The 18586-nt window shown below is 35.4% G+C and overlaps 1 protein-coding gene across 2 annotated transcripts in view; it reads left to right on the forward strand.

Moving 5' to 3' along the window:
* LOC127847351 (CTD small phosphatase-like protein) overlaps positions 1 to 18586 on the forward strand; it is a 52321-nt gene that overhangs the window by 24689 nt on the left and 9046 nt on the right. For both annotated transcript variants that reach the window (XM_052379204.1, XM_052379205.1), the window contains exons 4-6: positions 12380 to 12529; positions 14157 to 14255; positions 17666 to 17752. In XM_052379204.1, the coding sequence (XP_052235164.1) occupies positions 12380 to 12529; positions 14157 to 14255; positions 17666 to 17752 (336 nt within the window). The remainder of the gene's footprint in view (positions 1 to 12379; positions 12530 to 14156; positions 14256 to 17665; positions 17753 to 18586) is intronic.

Genomic DNA, 18586 nt, shown 5'->3' on the forward strand with positions numbered 1-18586 from the left:
CGCATAATATTACGTTAAATACTTAAAATATCCTTCGACCAGCATGTACATAAAAATAGACTATATTTACTTGTATTCATTATCGCTTAAAGCGGGTATATACGATTTTTTATATGTGTTTAATTGTAATACATTGATAAAATATGTTACAATAACACAAAATAGGCAAGAAAAATTACACATTAAAGCCGAATTTCATAAAATGCAGCAAAGACAAATTAGCGCCCCGAGTCGATTGTGACGTACATATTTTCCTACAATAACCGAAGCATTCGTCTTTGCATTAGGATCGGAGTTAGTGTTCGTGTGTCGTATGAATAGATATCGTTGCAGGAATTCAAATAAACCGTTAAACTAAGTTTAGATTCACATCGTACATGTATGGTTTACATGCTAGCGAATTCGGCTGCACAGCCGTTTTAAATTTCAGAATTAAATATCTGGCTTATTTCGCATTTTTCGACACGTTCTTCTTAACTTTTATTTTAATTTATATTTAAATATATATATAATAAGTTTATTACACATTTTATATAAATTCATAAATATTTGACAACAACGTATATACCCGCTTTAAATGAAAGGGATCAATAATTTACGTTTATATTTAATTATTTTTTTTTGCGAACACGATGAACACCGCGGTAGATATAATGGGTCCGCGGTGATTCGCGGTGTCCACCTTATTGAAAACGGCCCCCGCGAATATTTGATCTGAACACCCATCGCGGGGGTCGTTTGGTAAGCGAACACCGTAAAATGAACACCGCGACGAGTGGCGTTTGTCAAAGTACACGTTGCCTGTACTGTATTTGCAATAAATTAACACTTCACCGGTATTTACCCGTGTTATTAACAAAATTATTACCGAAACATTCCCCCTACCCGTATATTTGACACGAAATAGCGCTTTATAACTGGGAATTCGGTGAAGTTTTACGCGCTTTCTGACGCCGGATGGGTACCTCAATCCCACATGTTATTGCGTATAAAAGTGATATTAATCATATTAAACATTGCTTATGGGACATTTATCAATCACTATAATTTAAAGCGCAAAAACAACACAGTAAGTTTGGACATTGTCTGATATAAAATTAGCGTTGTACGAAAAGAAATATGGTCAGGCTATTATAAATTAATAAGGCTACCAATATAAGACGCTCGCGCAGGTACCGACTTCCCCGAAGTTACCGCATATATTGGTTAACTAATATCAGTAATAATAACTCTTTTACAATAGCATTTATCGATACGTTTTTATTAAAATAATAACAAAATGGTTTTCACTTGTGTCTGACACACACAGAAACGCGATTTTTAACGGGGATTTCGTAAAGTTACACGAATTGGGTACCAAAATTCTCAATTATTTTACATGCACACGTGACATAATACATACTTAATAATGCTTAGTTATTGCTTATATGACATTTCAAGTTTGTGAAATAAATTAATGTTCTATAAAGGGGATCTCGGTAATTCTTGAAGCTTCCACTCGCTCTTGGCGAGACCGCATTGCCGCATTGGAAATGGTATAAATTTAATTCATCTAACTTATCTTTCTGGAGACCAAATGTCAGAGTTGCATTAACCCTTTTTACACCGTTTTTGCCATATTTCATTTCCGTTTTTTAATCCGAACAAAATAAACGAAACTTGTTTAAAAAAATGAGATCTAGGCATTCGAGCTCCTAGTGTGGAAAAGCGTTTAATGGTGACACCACATGAGTGCAAATGTGTTGATACCGTTAATAAGATAATATATCACATGTCATCTTCAAATACATGTAACATGTATGATGTCAAATAAGTGCATTACTATTAAAGTAATAAAACACAGCATGAATTAGGCTTCATGCTGGGTTTTATTTCTCTGTAAGTAATGCAGATGAACCTCGCTTCTGACATATCCGATAAAAATATATTATAATTGTCTTTGACAGTGTTGACGTTCAGTTGTTCGTGGTGACGACCGCATGTATTTATACATCTCTTACACTTCTCAAGATCTCTTTTTGGCTTTGGAAACGATATAAATTAAATGTCACCAACTAATCTTTCAGGATATCGATTGTCCGAGTTACATAATCCCCATTGACACCGTTTAACCATTTTTAATCGTTTTTTTAAAGAGGAAAACAAAAGAAACTCGTTGGAATAAAAGTGAACCTAAACATGTAGCTTGTCTAGAAAATGGCGGACAGGTCGTTGCTAACGAGTGCGCCCGATTAATCGATCGCTGATTGGTGGATCATTTCTAGTGGACGGAGCGATCATAGATAAGGCGTCATGTCAATTATGTTTCTGTTATTGGCCTGCTCAATCCTATATTTTAATGCAATCCATGTTGTTTTGTTAATAATTCTGGAGTTGCAAATTTGGGTCAGATTTTGGCCCCATTGGCAGTCTCATAAAGTAAATATTTTTCAAAAATGACTGCCTATTTAACTTCCCAATTAAAGGTTTTCAAAAACAACAGCCATTAAATAAAAATCTAAATATATTAACAACATTCAGCGTCCTATCCAAGCAAAACACCTTGATGTTAAATTGTTTTTATTAGCAAAAGAAACTTATCCCAATTTTCATATTTTAGTTTAAAAAAAAAGCCATGATTGTCCCAATGCAAAGGACTTAGCCTTTTTCTAAGTTGGTTAAAAAAAAAATTTAGACTAATAGTATTATCAATATGCAGAATGCACTTGGGTCACATTTTGTATATGCTCAATGAAGGAAGTTTTTGGGCCATCAGGGCTTGCACTAAGAAATAAATTTTGGAAGTCCTGACTTCCTGCCCTTTAATTATGGAAGTCCCACTCAAAAATGTTGGAAGTCCAAACAACTTTAATGTTGATGTTAACGGAATGTCAACTGCGTAAATGATCACAAACTCTTCCCATCCATTTTGGGTCACTGTACATCTGTGAAAGTAACTAGATACATGTATATCTTACAACAAGGCGGAGACTACCCTAGGCTTTAAAAATAGGGAGAAGTTTGGAAAATCAGGGTATAAGTTTGTGCAAACAATATCGACTTAAAAAACAAAACATGTTAATTTCAAAACTTTGATTATTTCTATCATTTTACTATGTTCATTTGTAAAAACAATAAATTCTCATTAAAATCTATGTAATCATAACACATTTAAGTCATTCAACACATTTAAGTAATTTGAGATATGTGCGGTTGCACATTTTCATCACATATTTATTGTCATTTTATTATCCTCATTCCTATGACTGCATTTGCAACAAAACACAATCTTAATGAATGGTCATGATGGAGCATCTAGTATATCAATTACTGTTTATCCGAATACTATATATGTCCGAAATATGTACACTTAATAAATGCCTTACCAGTTAAACTTCAATAATCCAAACTTTCCTTGTTGTTATCTGGTTTAACAAACCTTATCAACTATTTGTTACATTTTGTAAATCCATTTAATGTTTTCTCCATTATTGAACCAACATTACTTGTAATTTGAATCGCCAGCTTTGAACTGAACGCGGGTTGAATGTTACAACAGGTCAGCCATTTGCAATGTCGAAAATCATGACGTAGCAATTTAATTCTACTCGGATAATTTATATCTAATCAAGGAAATGTGTTTTCTGAATGTTTCTTACTAGTAAAATGACTTGTTAGTATAGAAAATGAACTGTGATTCCAGTTTATATAAGATGGTTATTACTCGTAATTATCGGTGGATTAACAAACTGTGAAAACTCGCGGGACCTAATACGGTAGTGAATCTACGTAATTAATTAAACTTTGATCAATTTTGTTTTTCTTTAATTATTTTTGCCGTCTTTCTTTTACCGTACCGTCTGCCCAAAACCAGCAATTATCTCCTAATCATTAGACAACATATGGCACGCGAAGAGACACGAGTGTGTTGTTAAAGCAACCAATTTTAAGCGACTGCTTTGTCACAGTCAATTTGCGATCCGCGCGGGGGGTAAATTGTGTAACCGTTAGATAAACAATAAACTTGCTAATCACCTGCGGGCGGTAGCAAATATAAGGAGGCGGAGTTTAGACTGATCGAGACGTGTGCAAAACACATTGAGTCGGCAGAAAGCAGTGTTGATTGAAGTGTTATTTTAATCAACAGCTTACGTCACGGGTTGCTATTTTCGGCGTATGACCAATTTTAAGGAAGTACAGTGGACGTCATGGCTTTTTTTTATCGGCGTATGGAAACAATTATCGGGCGTAATATACGGCCGTACGCCGCTTAGTGCAAGCCCTGCGGCCATTGATGTATACACCATGACACACCCACCCACAAACTATTCTACAAAACTATACCAACCTGCCCTAAAATACTATTTTGGTCTAGCCACTTGAAACAAATATTATTCTTTAACCTCAGCCTTAAATTAATATTGTATTGAACATATATATGGACGATCAAAGAAGTAGATTTACCTTAGGCAGTTGGTCATGATTGAATCGGCTTGTACATTTGTAATGTTATTCTTATTGTTAGAGATAAGACTCTATGAATTATAAGAATACAGGAATTCTTTGTCGACAACACTGATTTGTTGGCAAAATGTCATTTATGATTTCATCAGACAGTTATTTAAGAAGACAACTAGTCTAAGATTCTAAAGTGTAATAAAGCATTTCTTTAAAAGTGTCTTAAATGTTTCTCTGAAAGCCAGATTAACTTAAGTAAGTAGTCCATTTTGCTTGCTTCCTGACCCATTCACAATGCAGCAAACAAATCAACTGATTTCTTGATAATGATTCTTCTTTACCATGTTTCTTAACACATGTAAAATCATGAGGATTTGGATGACTCTGTTTTGTACCAATGTGTCTGTCAACTACAATGATATGAAGAAAATGTGAGAGATGAATATTGAAGACTTCAGGAAGTGTTTATTCTAAATGCATGTCAAGTGAGTCTGTTAAGTGTACATTACTTTGTTTTAAGCAACATGTGCTTCAACATGAGCTGCCCTATTTCTGGAACATAAAATACATGTACTATCATTACACTGTATACTCCACTTTGTGTATTACATTGTTCTATGGGTTCAAGTGCATACATGTAATATGTAAGATAAATGTTTTTATGCCCCCGGATCGATAGATCGGGGGTATATTGTTTTTGTCTTGTCTTTCTGTCATTCTGTCCAAAAATTTTAACCTTGGTTAAAGTTTGATAACTTTTGCAATATTGAATAAAGCAACTTGATATTTACAATGCATGTGTATCTCATGGAGCTGCTCATTTTGAGTGGTGAAAAGTCAAGGTCATCCTTCAAGGTCAAAGGTCAAATATAAATGTATTTTTCTTTCCTAAAACTTTAACGAAAGTTAAAGTTTTATCATAACTTATTAGCTCACCTGATTGCTCAGGTGAGCTTTTGTGACCGGTCTTTGTCCGTCGTCTGTCCGTCCGTCGTCCACATTTGGTTTGTAAACACTCTAGAGGCCACATTTCTTGTCCGATCTTCATGAAACATGGTCAGAAGATCTGTCCCAATGATACCTCCATTGAGTTTGAAACTGGGTCATGCTGGGTCAAAAACTAGGTCACTAGGTCAAAAAAAAGGAAAACCTTGTTAAAACTGTAGAAGTCACATTTTATGCCCAATCTTCATGTTACTTTGTCAAAATGTTTGTCTTAATGATATGTTGGTTGAGTTCAAAAGTGGTTCCGTCCGTTGAAAAACATGGCCTTCAGTGGGCAGGGCAGTTTTCCTTATTTGGCTATAGAGAAACCTTGTAAACACTCTAGAGGCCACATTTCTTGTCCGATCTTAATGAAACTTGGTCAGAAGATTTGTCCCAATGATGACTTGATCGAGTTCAAAACTGGATCATGCTAGGTTAAAAACTAGGTCACTAGGTCAAAATAAATAAAAACCTTGTTAACACTGTAGAAGTCACATTTCATGCCCAATCTTCATGTAACTTTGTCAAAATGTTTGTCTTGATGATATGTTGGTTGAGTTCAAAAGTGGTTCTTGTCCATTGAAAAACATGGCTGCCAGTAGGCGGGGCAATATTCTTTATTTAGCTATAGAGAAACCTTGTAAACACTCAGGAGGCCACATTTCTAGGTCCAAATCTTACAAAAACCTTGTAAACACATGTAGAATTAGCATTGCTTGCAAATGTTTGCATTGCAAAAAACCCATTCAAATGGACAGTACTCAATCAGAATTAATCATATGCTCACACTGCAAAAGTAAACAGAAGAGAACCAATGTAATATGCTCTAGAGTACTGAATTTTCAACTACCGGTAAGCAATGAACAAGGCCTTGTAAAAAAAGGTGAGCGAACTAGGGCCATCTTGGCCCTCTTGTTTAATATTGAGCACAGCAACTTCATTTTTGGCATGCATGTGTATCCCATGGAGCTGCACATTTTGAGTGGTAAAAGGTCAAGGTCATCCTTCAAGGTCAAAGGTAAAAAAAAAAAATAATTTCTCCATTCAATCTCTTACTTTTCTTACTTACTTCTCGTGGAGCTTCACATTTTTAGTGGTGAAAGGTCAAGGTCATCCTTCAAGGTCAAAGGTCAAATAAAAAATCAAATCGGCGCAGTAGGGGGCATTGTGTTTCTGACAAACACATCTCTTGTTTCTTCATGTTTACAGTTGCCATTTTTAGAGCTGATAAGCAAACTCTAGCCTCTGGCTTCACTAAATATAAAGTCCATTAGCCTTCATTGAAGCTAGGTAGAGGGATCATTTTCTGCTAGGCTTTACTTAACCCTTTCCCACTCAGAAGCAAAGTGAAAATGTCTATGTGCATACAGCATAAAACCAGAACAGCATGTGAGTAACTTGCAGTCTGTTCAGGTTTTATGCTGTTTGCTGCTCATCAGTTATTCAGTATCTTAGGGTTGGAAATGAAGCCTATCAAACTTGAATATATTAAGAAAGGACATAAATTTAATTTGATTTTTTAAAGGACTTCAAATGCATCAAAGTTCATGTCGGAGTGGTAAAGGGTTTAAAATATTGTCCCTAATCCCGTCAAATATGATTAGAAGATTGATCCAAGTCTGCCATGCAGTTTCACAATTAACAAAAAAACATTCTTTTCATTTCATGGCTCCAAAGTGTATGCCTTGAACAATATATGTAACCAAGAACAATATATCACTGCTCTATATTCACAGTAAATACAGGTAAACAATGCTGGTAGACATAAGACATCTAGGAGACTTGTGAACATAAACACAGCTGTAAAGTGGCTTGAGATATTACAGAAGTAGAACACAAGTTGTGCATTCCTTTGAACAGTGAAAAGTGGCTGCTGCAGTGTACAGTTCCTATGTCTGTAGGCGTAATTGTTTTATTTATTAAAGTTCTTTTGAGTTGTTCATTTCTTGAGTTTGAGGGAAACACTTTTAGCAAGCAATGTTACATTTTGTAGTTTTCTTTGTTTGGCATTTGTACTGCATTCATGATCAATTTAAAGCAGCATTTAATTGTGCAATAATAAAGTTTAATGTGAATTCCTGAGTCTTTAGTGTCTTAATTCTGTCCTTTCTTAAAAAAATATTAGCTTTCTTCTTGAAAATATGACTTATGTGTAAGATGATTAGAAAAGGTTTTTGGAAAATGGAGCTTTATACATGTGCCTAAATTGTTGTTCCAGATTAGCCTGCCTAGTCTGCAGGCTTATTTAGGCCTTAGAAAATAAATTCCTAGATTCTCATCCCCGCCCCGCCCCTTGATAATTGTCCCGCCAAAACAGTTTTTATTTGAAAAAAAAATCAAGCCGCAAAATACTGAGGAGGAAATTACTGAAAGTACGAAAATAGCAAAGTGCGAATCGGCAACTCAATGTGTCCGAGACGCTTATTGATTTTTAACGGCGCACAAGCGTCATCTGAAATTTTAGTGATCGAGCGCAAACAACAACAAAATGTTTCTTGTTTTGAGGTGTAAAGACGGCGTTACAACCGTAAAAGATAGGTACAGGTTGTCAAAATGTCCAGAAACTTTAACTTTAGCGGAACTGTACGATGAGTTCATTTGTGGTTCGTATGATCAAGCCCCATGATTGTTGAAAGTTGACCTCCTGAAAATGGTCTGTGCCTGCGTCGGCAGTTACAGTAAGTCAAGCTGTCGGCTGCCTAGGAAATTTTATTCTGTTCTGTTAAGATTTGTATTTTCTTTAATACTTTGTCTAGTCAATGTTTTATTGAATGTCAGAATATGTTGAACGTGATATTAAAAAGGTAAAATAAAACACAGTAGTCAAATTTTGATAATGTATTTTTTTTATTCTATATAATTTTACAAACATACATATATATATAGGCGTTATGTATATAAACCAACAAATTCGTGAACATTTCATTACTTATATATAGGTAAGACACATAAAATGAAAAATAAACAATAAAACCCACCCACCCGCCCCAATTTTCCCCCAAATTTGGATGAGAATCTAGGTATTTATTTTCTATTGCCTAAGAACAACACTTTTGCCTAGGGTGAAATTTTAAGAAGAGACTTCATTTAACCCTTTACCACTTAGAAACACACTTTGACACATTTGCAGTGCCATAGAAAGTTTAATTTAATTAAATACCTTTCTTACTAACTTCAAGTTTTAAAGGCTTCATTTCCAACCCTTAGCTACTAAAGATCAGCAAACAGCATGAAACCTGAACAGACTGCGATTTACTCACAGGCTGTTCTGGTTTTATGCTGTTTGCACAAAGCCCTTTTCACTTTGCTTCTGAATGGGAAAGGGTTAAACAAAACATTCCAGAGAGCCCACTTTTCTCATAACACTCCTATAATCTCCACACATCTGTTGCATGGATTCCTGAGTTCAGAATAGAAGCAACTTGTTCTGCAGAAGTTTCACATTCCTCATATAAATTGTACTGTTTTACATGCACAGTTGGTAGATAATCCATATATGGTATATTGGTCTCTTATTTAATTGCATGTAAATAATACAAGATATAAAATTTGTATCATCAATCACATTATTCAAAACATTCTATTTATATATTTGAATATTTTATAATATACATACACATTTAAATCAATAATTCAATTGTATACTCCTAATAAATTAGAATACAGTCATGTAATAGAAAACATGCTTGAAATTCTTTGATAAATATTTGGCATTATTTACCTTGGGTTTGAATGTTTTGGATGTCCCTGCAACACTTATTCTGGGCTCAAAGCCAACATGCCTACCTGTATTAGTCTCAGAAATAGAGGACATTGACAGGACATTGACCATGAGTATGTAAAGATTAAACATTCATAGTGCATTTGATATCTTCCCTTTGTGTACATTGTTATCTTGGGGTTTGGTAAAAGGAAGGAATAGGATGTTTAATTTTATGTTTTTTTATGCCCCCGGATCGAATGATCGGGGGGCCGGGCATATTGTTTTTGGCCTGTCTGTCTGTCTGTCATTCCGTCATTCTGTCATTAGACTGTCCCAAAACTTTAACCTTACAGTAAAGTTTTGCAATAACTTTTGAAATATTGAAAATAGCAACTTGATATTTGGCATGCATGTGTATCTCATGGAGCTGCACATTTTGAGTGGTGAAAGGTCAAGGTCATCCTTCAAGGTCGAAGGTAAAAAAAGCGTCGCATTAAGGGGCATTGTGTTTCTGACAAACACATCTCTTGTTGTTTTTTGTTTTTTTAGGGGGGGGGGGGGGGGGGGCATGGTGGTAAAGGAAGAATTTTTGTTTTACTGCAGCTATATAATACAAAGTTTTTCAGCTTTCAAACTTCATAAGCAATCTTGCATCTAGCTCCTAGTTGTACAAGTAAAAATAGGGTTGCCATTTAATGATTGCCCACCTTGAGGTAATTGTTTCAGTACTTGTACTGTACTTAATGTACCTCAATACTTCTTTTGAGGCCATATTTATAATTCAATCTTCTTAAGAATTGTTCAGAGTGTTCATTTTAGCAATACCTAGGCTGTATTCGAATATCGGTCACATGCAACAACAAATTAGGTCATCTGGGCAAATCTTAGGAAAACCTTGTTACATGTACCACACTAAGAGAAACATTTGTTTCTCAAGCTTGATGAAACAAGGTCAGACTGTTATCTTGACGATATCTAGACCAAGTTTGAATCTGATCAGATGCGTCTTAAAAGTAGGTCACGAGGTCAAATCTTTAAAAAAGTTATCTCTGTAGGCCACATTTATGACTCAGTTTTAACGAAACTTGGTCAGAAATTGTAATTTGACAATAAATGTATGAAGGTCATGTTTTAATCTGGTTAAAGTGTGGTAAGAAACTATATCACCTGGTAAAGTGATAAGCCTCATCATGGCCCTCTTGTACATTTGTATTTATGTGCTTCTCTTCCCCAAAACAGTGAAACTTGCTGTTGAAGTATTTGGTGAATGTTAAAGTAGTTACCATTTTTCACTAAGCACCAGCACAAATTAATATCCCAACAAAGTTAATTCATTGTTCAGCACTAACCCTGTGTACAAGTATTGTAAAGTCGTTTAGCAGAGCTTTGATGATGTCTTGTTTTGGTACTGTACAGGTAACAGGGGGAGTTATGAAAATGGTGTGTAGGAGCATCACCTATATTTATGTTCCAGAACTAATGCACTTTATCTGTGTACCAGTACATGAGCACTCTACCTGTGTGATGAACTTAAGTTTTCATGATGTTGCAGCTGAGTTCAAAATAGTTATGGACAAATAAAAGGCCTCTTAGATCAGTAGAGTTCTTTTTGGTGTCAGGTGAGCGACCCTGACTTATACGGCTGGCCTTCTTGTTTTTATTCTATGCTCATGGTAGGCTTGGTAGAGTTTATTGAGTCAATTACCAACTAGTTTCACAGGAGGGAATCCCGTATTATTTTTTTTTGGCGTAAGCTGTATTAAGCCAGCTTTTCACCCTGACTTGACCTTTGTAAGTGTCCAATAATACTCAAATAAAATTTCCCGCGGCTAGGTACGAATGAATACACTTCATTTATTCCATTGGCTGATTTGAGTATAACACCAGAACATTGGAAACATATCCGCGTCTTTGTAACACTGTTTTACTGCATGAAACAATTTTATCTCTAATGAAAAGGCTCAATAGATAGAACAGTTTTACAATCAATTTTCAACATAAATACAGTTTGTGCGTTCACCTTTTATTTTCAGAGAATTACCAGCGCAAAAGCGTTTATACTAAAGGCTATGTTGCCATATTTAGTACTTACTTGCATTGCATTTCAACCCGCGAGGTTTCGGGTCAATTCGCGGCCATTTGTGAAAATCAGAGTTTATATACAGTTCATCAATGGAGTTCGCAGAAGGGGTTGCGATCATTGTGTTACACTGTTCTTACTGACAATAACGTAGTGACTGTAATGCATTGCATTCCAATCCGCAAGGTATCAAGGTCAGTTTGCGGTCAGTTGCAGAAATCTTTATATAAACGCCGTCTCGTAAACTTTGTGCACTTGAAGTCTGTTTTGATCAGAAAGATACTAAATAAAGATATTCGGCGATATTATTGTGGTATGTCAATCATCGATTTTTAATATGGTTTCAACATTAGCATGATAAGGACCAATTTTGATAAAATTAATTAGAAATATTTATCCATTTAGACCAGTTTATTAAGCATGAGCACAATAATTTACTATACTATAATTATGCAATTAAATAAAATTCGAGCCGGCTGACCTATATGCACTCGTTTATTTTCATGTTTCTTGTGTTTTTCTATTCTGTAAATATAGATATCTGAGTAATAATATCACATAAAGCAAAATAAGCCACGAAATCTGGCTCAACATCCCGTAATTGATTTGCTTATGATGTAGCTAAGAACTGCGCAGAAAAAATGGCATCCGCTACTTTTTATCTCATAGAGATAACTTTTGATCGTTCATAAACATCGACTACAATCAACGCCGTATATCTTTTTTAAAGATATTTCTTGTTTGTATATATGCTATTATAGAAACAAGGAGTGTAACTTCATTTGCCGAAAAACTACACCATCTTAACTGTAAACCATGTAACTCGAACAATTTTAAACGAATCAACTACACACCGGTTGTTTTCGAAATCTAATAAAATATTTTATCAGAAAAAATTAACATCAGTACCATTGATCCAGCAGTATTTCGATGGTGTATTTTTTCGGCAAATGAAGTTGCACTCCTTGTTTCTATTATAGCATATATATACAAAAAAATATATATAAAAAATACGGGATTCCCTCCTGTGACTAGTTTATGTTGCTATTGTTTCATTTAATCCAGTTTCAGCTGCTGTTTTCCATTTCCAGTCTATCAGACATACAGATTTTAATTACATTTTCCCATGTTTTATTTCTAACCAATCAACAATCACCATTTTCTATTTTCAGCCAATCAGCAATGCTGACTTTATAGTTCCTGTAGAGATAGACGGCACTGTACACCAGGTGTACGTATTGAAGCGACCGTTTGTCGACGAATTTCTTAAAAAAATGGGCGAACTCTTTGAATGTGTCTTGTTCACTGCTAGTCTTGCAAAAGTAAGTAAATGTTTCGATGTAGGAAGTTGATATTTTCTGAATCGATACATACATATATAAGACATATTTTACCAATTATTTCAACTGCCCATTGTGGTGGTTTCAAGTTAATAACTTCCGTTTACATTGACCAATTGTTGTTGTCATGACACTTTGGAAATAGCAAGATTGCATCAAGTTTTAGCTTGGGATTTTATTATCCCCAGCCAGAGGCGGAGGGATATTGTTTTGGCGTTGTCCGTCCGCCCGCCCGCCCGTCCGTCCATCCGTCTGGCACTTTTGTGTCCGGAGCCATATCTTGGAAGTTCTTTGGGGGATTTCATTTAAACTTGGTATGAGTATATATATGCATAAGAGGATGATGCACGCCAAATGGCATTGTACACCATCTGTTAAAAACAGACTTATGGCCCTTTGTATCTTGAAAAAATGCTTTTTAGTGTCCGGAGCCATATCTTGGAAGTTCTTTGGCGGATTTCATTGAAACTTGGTATGAGTATATATATGCATAAAAGAATGATGCACGCCAAATGGCATTGTACACCATCTGTTAAAAACAGACTTATGGCCCTTTGTATCTTGAAAAAATGCTTTTTACTATAGGCACTTTTGTGTCCGGAGCTATATCTTGGAAGTGCTTTGGCTGATTTCTTTGAAACTTGGTATGAGTATATATATGCATAAGAGGATGATGCAGGCCAAATGGCATTGTACACCATCTGTTAAAAACAGACTTATGGCCCTTTGTATCTTGAAAAAATGCTTTTTACTATAGGCATTTTTGTTTCCGGAGCCATATCTTGGAAGCGCTTTGGCGGATTTCTTTGAAACTTGGTATGAATATATTCCCGCGCCAGAGGCGGAGGGATATTGTTTTGGCGTTGTCCGTCCGTCCGGCTGTCCGTCCGGCACTTTTGTGTCCGGAGCCATATGGCAGATGTTGTGTTCACTCTGCAACACTCTGAAAATTGAGCGTATGTAAACGTTGAATGTTTTTGTGGAAAACGAACGACTTATTAATTCACCTAAATAAATTGTGAAGGCTTAAGAACCTTCCTTTGTCTTAGTTTTGTGTTATTGTCCTCTGTCCGTCCATCTATCATTATGTTCATCCGTCCAATTTGCACCCATCCTCAAACAAAGCATATGTTGTGGGGGATACCTTGGGCCTTTCAGGCCCTCTTGTTTGATGAAAGCCAGGTTGATGTCACTGTTACTTAAAATATAAATTTGTTTGTTAAATAATTTTCAGTTTGGTTGCGGGTATTGCTCTTAATTATTTCTGGAGAAAGTTTAAATGCATACTAAGCTAATATTGTTCAATTGATTAGTTTGATAGAAAGAAATTGGCAAAACATCTGGTATTGTGGTTATTTGCCATGTTATTTGTATTCAAGTTTGTGTTTAACATTTGAAATACTGTTATTTATAATCATATAAATAATGTTTAATTTTATTTCCGATTTTCAGACTATCACCATATTTTCCTCAATCCAAAAGCTGTAAAATATAAAGCAAAAAATCCCTCTGAATCCCCATTACTGTTTATCACTATAATGAAGTACCATTAATTTATCAATTAATTCAAGTTATTGTGATTGCCATTCAACACTGTTTAATATTTCAGTATGCTGACCCAGTTGCTGACCTACTGGATAAATGGGGCGTGTTTCGAGCGCGACTGTTCAGGGAGTCATGTGTCTTTCATCGGGGAAACTATGTCAAAGTAAGGCTCAGGGCTCGAATTTAACTTTTTTTTTCTACTTGCAAAACATTGCGAGCAGCTTTAATACCAATTCGCAAAATCAAAAACATTCTCGCAAATTTTGCTGGAAACATAATTTAATTTCATTTTTTTATTCAACAGTTAACTTTGCTTTATCTTTCGTATTGTTATTTCAATCTGTGGGCAAAAAGAAACTAGTTATTTTTCGCTTCGACACCATGTCTGTTCAAGTTCAATGAACATGTGTGAATTAGTCGACTGTTTAACGTTCTTTGTACCAATACCATCCTCGTATCTGTACTATAAGTAAACTAGTCTATATACAAGGTGCGCGCTTCCGCATACGGGTATTAGGACATTCTATGACATATGGTTTAGCATTCAGGATGTCGAACGCATTTAGCAATATTACTGTTGTTTTTTTTCACTATTTCGTTACTCGCAAAAAATTACTAGTGGCTTAAAACTTAACTCGCAATCGGTATTTTTCACTCGCATTTTGTGAGTGTGCGAGTGTCAATTTCGAGCCCTGGTAAGGCTTATATTTTGCTTTGTAACTTTTTGATTTATTAACAGTTTTCATTATAGAGAAAGGAAAAAACTAGATAAGTTTATTATATAGAAAGGAATATTACTATATTATCAGCATTCAAGGTATGGTGTTTTTGTGGTGACCAAATTAGTATATATAGTATATTATTATAGAGAAAGGGAAATAGAAATTAAGAAACAAGAGAGTATTAAAATTGTGTTTTTAAATTGGCTGTTTTGTTGACTAAATATAGCTATAAAAAGAACTACTTTGTTTCAGTGCATTTATTTAAATGTCAATGACAAGTATTCAACAAATGCCCTTGAATTTGTTTGAGCTCTGAGTCTCACTCTGGGAAAACAGGGCTTAATGCATGTTTGTAAAGTGTCATCCCAGAGAAGCCTGTGCAGTGCGCACAGAATGATCAGGGACTACTTATTCTGCTTATATGGTATTTTTCTCAAAAGGCAATCATGTTTTTAGCTCACCTGAGCACAACGTGCTCATGGTGAGCTTTTGTGATCGCCTTTTGTCCGTCATGCTTTGTCCGTCATGCGTCGTCCGTCGTCAACATTTTGCCTTGTGAACACTCTAGAGGCCACATTTATTGTCTGATCTTCATGAAATTTGGTCAGAACATTTGTCCCATTGATACCTCGACTGAGTTCAAAACTGGGTCATGCTGGGTCAAAAACTAGGTCACTAGGTCAAAAAAAAGAAAACCTTGTGAACACTGTAGAAGTCACATTTGATGCCCAATCTTCATGTAACTTTGTCAAAATGTTTGTCTAAATGATATGTTGGTTGTGTTTAAAAATGGTTCCGGTCCGTTGAAAAACATGGCCGCCAGGGGGCGGGTCAGTATTTCTTATATGGCGATAGAGAAACCTTGTGAACACTCTAGAAGTCACAATTTTTGCCCAATCATCATGAAACTTAATCAAAACATTGGTTTCATAGATATCTTGGAGTTCGAAAATGGTCCAAATCGATGAAAAAACATGGCCGACAGTGGGCGGGGCAGTTTTCCTTATATGGCTATAGTAACACCTTGTAAACACTCTAGAGGCCACATTTATTGTCCAATCTTCATGAAATTTGGTCAGAAGATTGGTCTGAATGATATCTTGGATGAGTTCGAAAATGGTTATGTTTGCTTTAAAAACATGGCTGCCAAGGAGCGGGGCATTTTTCCTTATATGGCTATATATGGCTATAGTAAAATCTTGTTAACACTGTAGAGACCACATTTATTGTCGGATCTTCATTAAAGTTGGTCAAAAGATTCATCCCAATAATATCTTGGACAAGTTAAAAAATGATGCCGGTTGGTTGAAAAACATGGCCGCCAGGGGGCGGGGCATTTTTCCTAATATGGCTATAGTAAAACCTTGTTAACACTCTGGAGGCCTGGTTTATTTTCCGATCTTAATGAAACTTGGTCAGAAGATTTGTCATAATGATATCTTGGACGAGTTCGAAAATGGTTTGGGTTGCTTGAAAAACATGGCTGCCAAGGGGCGGGGCATTTTTCCTAATATGGCTATATATGGCAATAGGAAAATCTTGTAAACACTCTTGGGGCCACATTTATTGTCCGATCTTCATGAAACTTGGTCAAACGATTAATCTCAATAATATCTTGAACAATTAAACAAATAATGCCGGTTGGTTGAATAACATCGCCACCACGGGGCGGGGCATTTTTCCTTATGTGGCTATAGTAAAACCTTGTTTACACTCTAGAGGCCACATTTATTTTCCGCTCATCATGAAACTTCGTCAGATGATTTGTCCCAATGATATCTTGGATGAGGTCGAAAATGGTTCCGGTTGGTGGATAAACATGTCCGCCATAGGGGCGTGGCATTTTTCCTTATACATGTATAGCTATAGTTAAACCTTATTAACACTCTAGAAGCCGTATTTATTGTACAATCAGACATCATGAAACTGTCAGAAGATTTGTCCCAATGATATTTTGGACAAGTTCGAAAATGGTTCCAGTTGCTTGAAAAACATGGCCACCAGTGGGCGGGGCATTTTTCCTTATATGGACTTATGAATCTTCATGAAACTTTGTCAGTATGTTTGTTTAAATGATATCTTGGATGTGTATGAAAATGGTTCCGGTCTGTTGAAAAACGTGGCTGCCAGGGTGTTCACTATTCATGAAAGTTGGTAAGAACATTTTGTTCTAATGACATCTTAGGCTGCACAGAACAGGTTAGTTCCTTCGAATCTCAGGTGAGCGACTTAGGGGTTTCAGGCCCTCTTGTTTCAAAAATCTAGTATAATCTGAAAGTGTCTTAACGCACATGTTTTAGCTAATCTGAGACAAAAACGTTACGCACATGCTATAAGCCTGGTTTTCCCAGATTGACTCATTTATAACATTTGGTGATAAGCTAAAATAAATGTATGAAGGGCGTAATAAGCAGTGGTTTTTTCACCATTTTGGGAATGGGGCCAGGTCCCTTTCGATTGAGAAATACCGCGTCTTTTTGACTAAAATTGGGAAATTAAGGTTGTGGGTTTTATGCTTACAAACACTTTATAATTGATAATAAAAGTCATTTCGATATTATATTTTCAACGGTTCAACTTATGGATCTGGATTTTGAAATGAATGACATGTTTAGACTTATAAAAAAAAAGCTTATTTTGGAATGCTTTAATTAGGAATTTAATTTATTTTTTTCCTTTGGAAATGGAACCCCTACCAGACCCAAATTTGAAAGAAAAGAAAAACAATGATAAGGAAGCCTTGGCTTAGAAAGTTTACTCAAAGGTTGAACAAAATTTAGGTCAGACAATGTTATTAAATTTTGCATTTAACCTTTTCGCAGATGAAAAAGTGTCATGTTTTATGTTTTAGGACTTGAGTAGACTTGGTCGGGAACTAAGTCAAGTGATTATCATTGATAACTCGCCAGCCTCCTATATCTTCCATCCAGATAATGCTGTAAGTACTGTACAATCGGAATTATTTGTTGGAAGTTATTTTTTGTGTATTTTGCTTGGTCCTCTAAACATCAACATAAAATGCCCAAGGCATGTCAAAGATGGAAGTCTTATATCAGACATTATTTAAAAAATCCATGAATTTACAATCAAATGAAAGTTCCAGATTTATGTATCTAGTAAATTTCATGTCAATGAAAGACATTGAATCTACAGTATTTATCACACCAAGCTGGTTCTTGTTTACATGTTAGGTAAGTTATTGTTATCATGCTGTTGCGCTTTCTTAATGTTATTGATAAAATAAACACAACCCCGTATTGGAACATTTGTTACTGGTCATAATACCAAAGTACTGGGAACAGGGCAATGGTAAGTGCTATATAATTGCGTATAATTCCCCTAAGTGTTGTGCAGCTTATCAGATATGCAGCTAAATTAGACAAATGTGCCATATACATACCTAATCTCCAGCATGATAAAGGTAATAACTTATGGCCATAATAAATAAGTGGTCAATTTGTCAGATAACCACACACAATGTTATTTCATGTATTTGTTTTGTCCTCCAGGAAAAAGATCAATGATGGAAATCATAGATGGAAAATGGTTCTTACATATCTCTTCAATTACAATGTATATAGTAAAATTATGAAATATTCCATTTGTCCTTATATCAATGATTCAACACAGCTTTTCACACGTACAAACATGCAGTTTATCCAAGCAAGTTTAAATTCCTGTATTCTTTCAAATGAGCAGGAAAGGTAACAAGGTCATCAATATGCATGTACATCTGAGACTCAGAATTTCTCATGGTTTTACTGGCTCAAGA

Source organism: Dreissena polymorpha, chromosome 10 (genome assembly GCF_020536995.1).
Source record: "Dreissena polymorpha isolate Duluth1 chromosome 10, UMN_Dpol_1.0, whole genome shotgun sequence".
Classification (NCBI taxonomy): Eukaryota; Metazoa; Mollusca; class Bivalvia; order Myida; family Dreissenidae; genus Dreissena; species Dreissena polymorpha.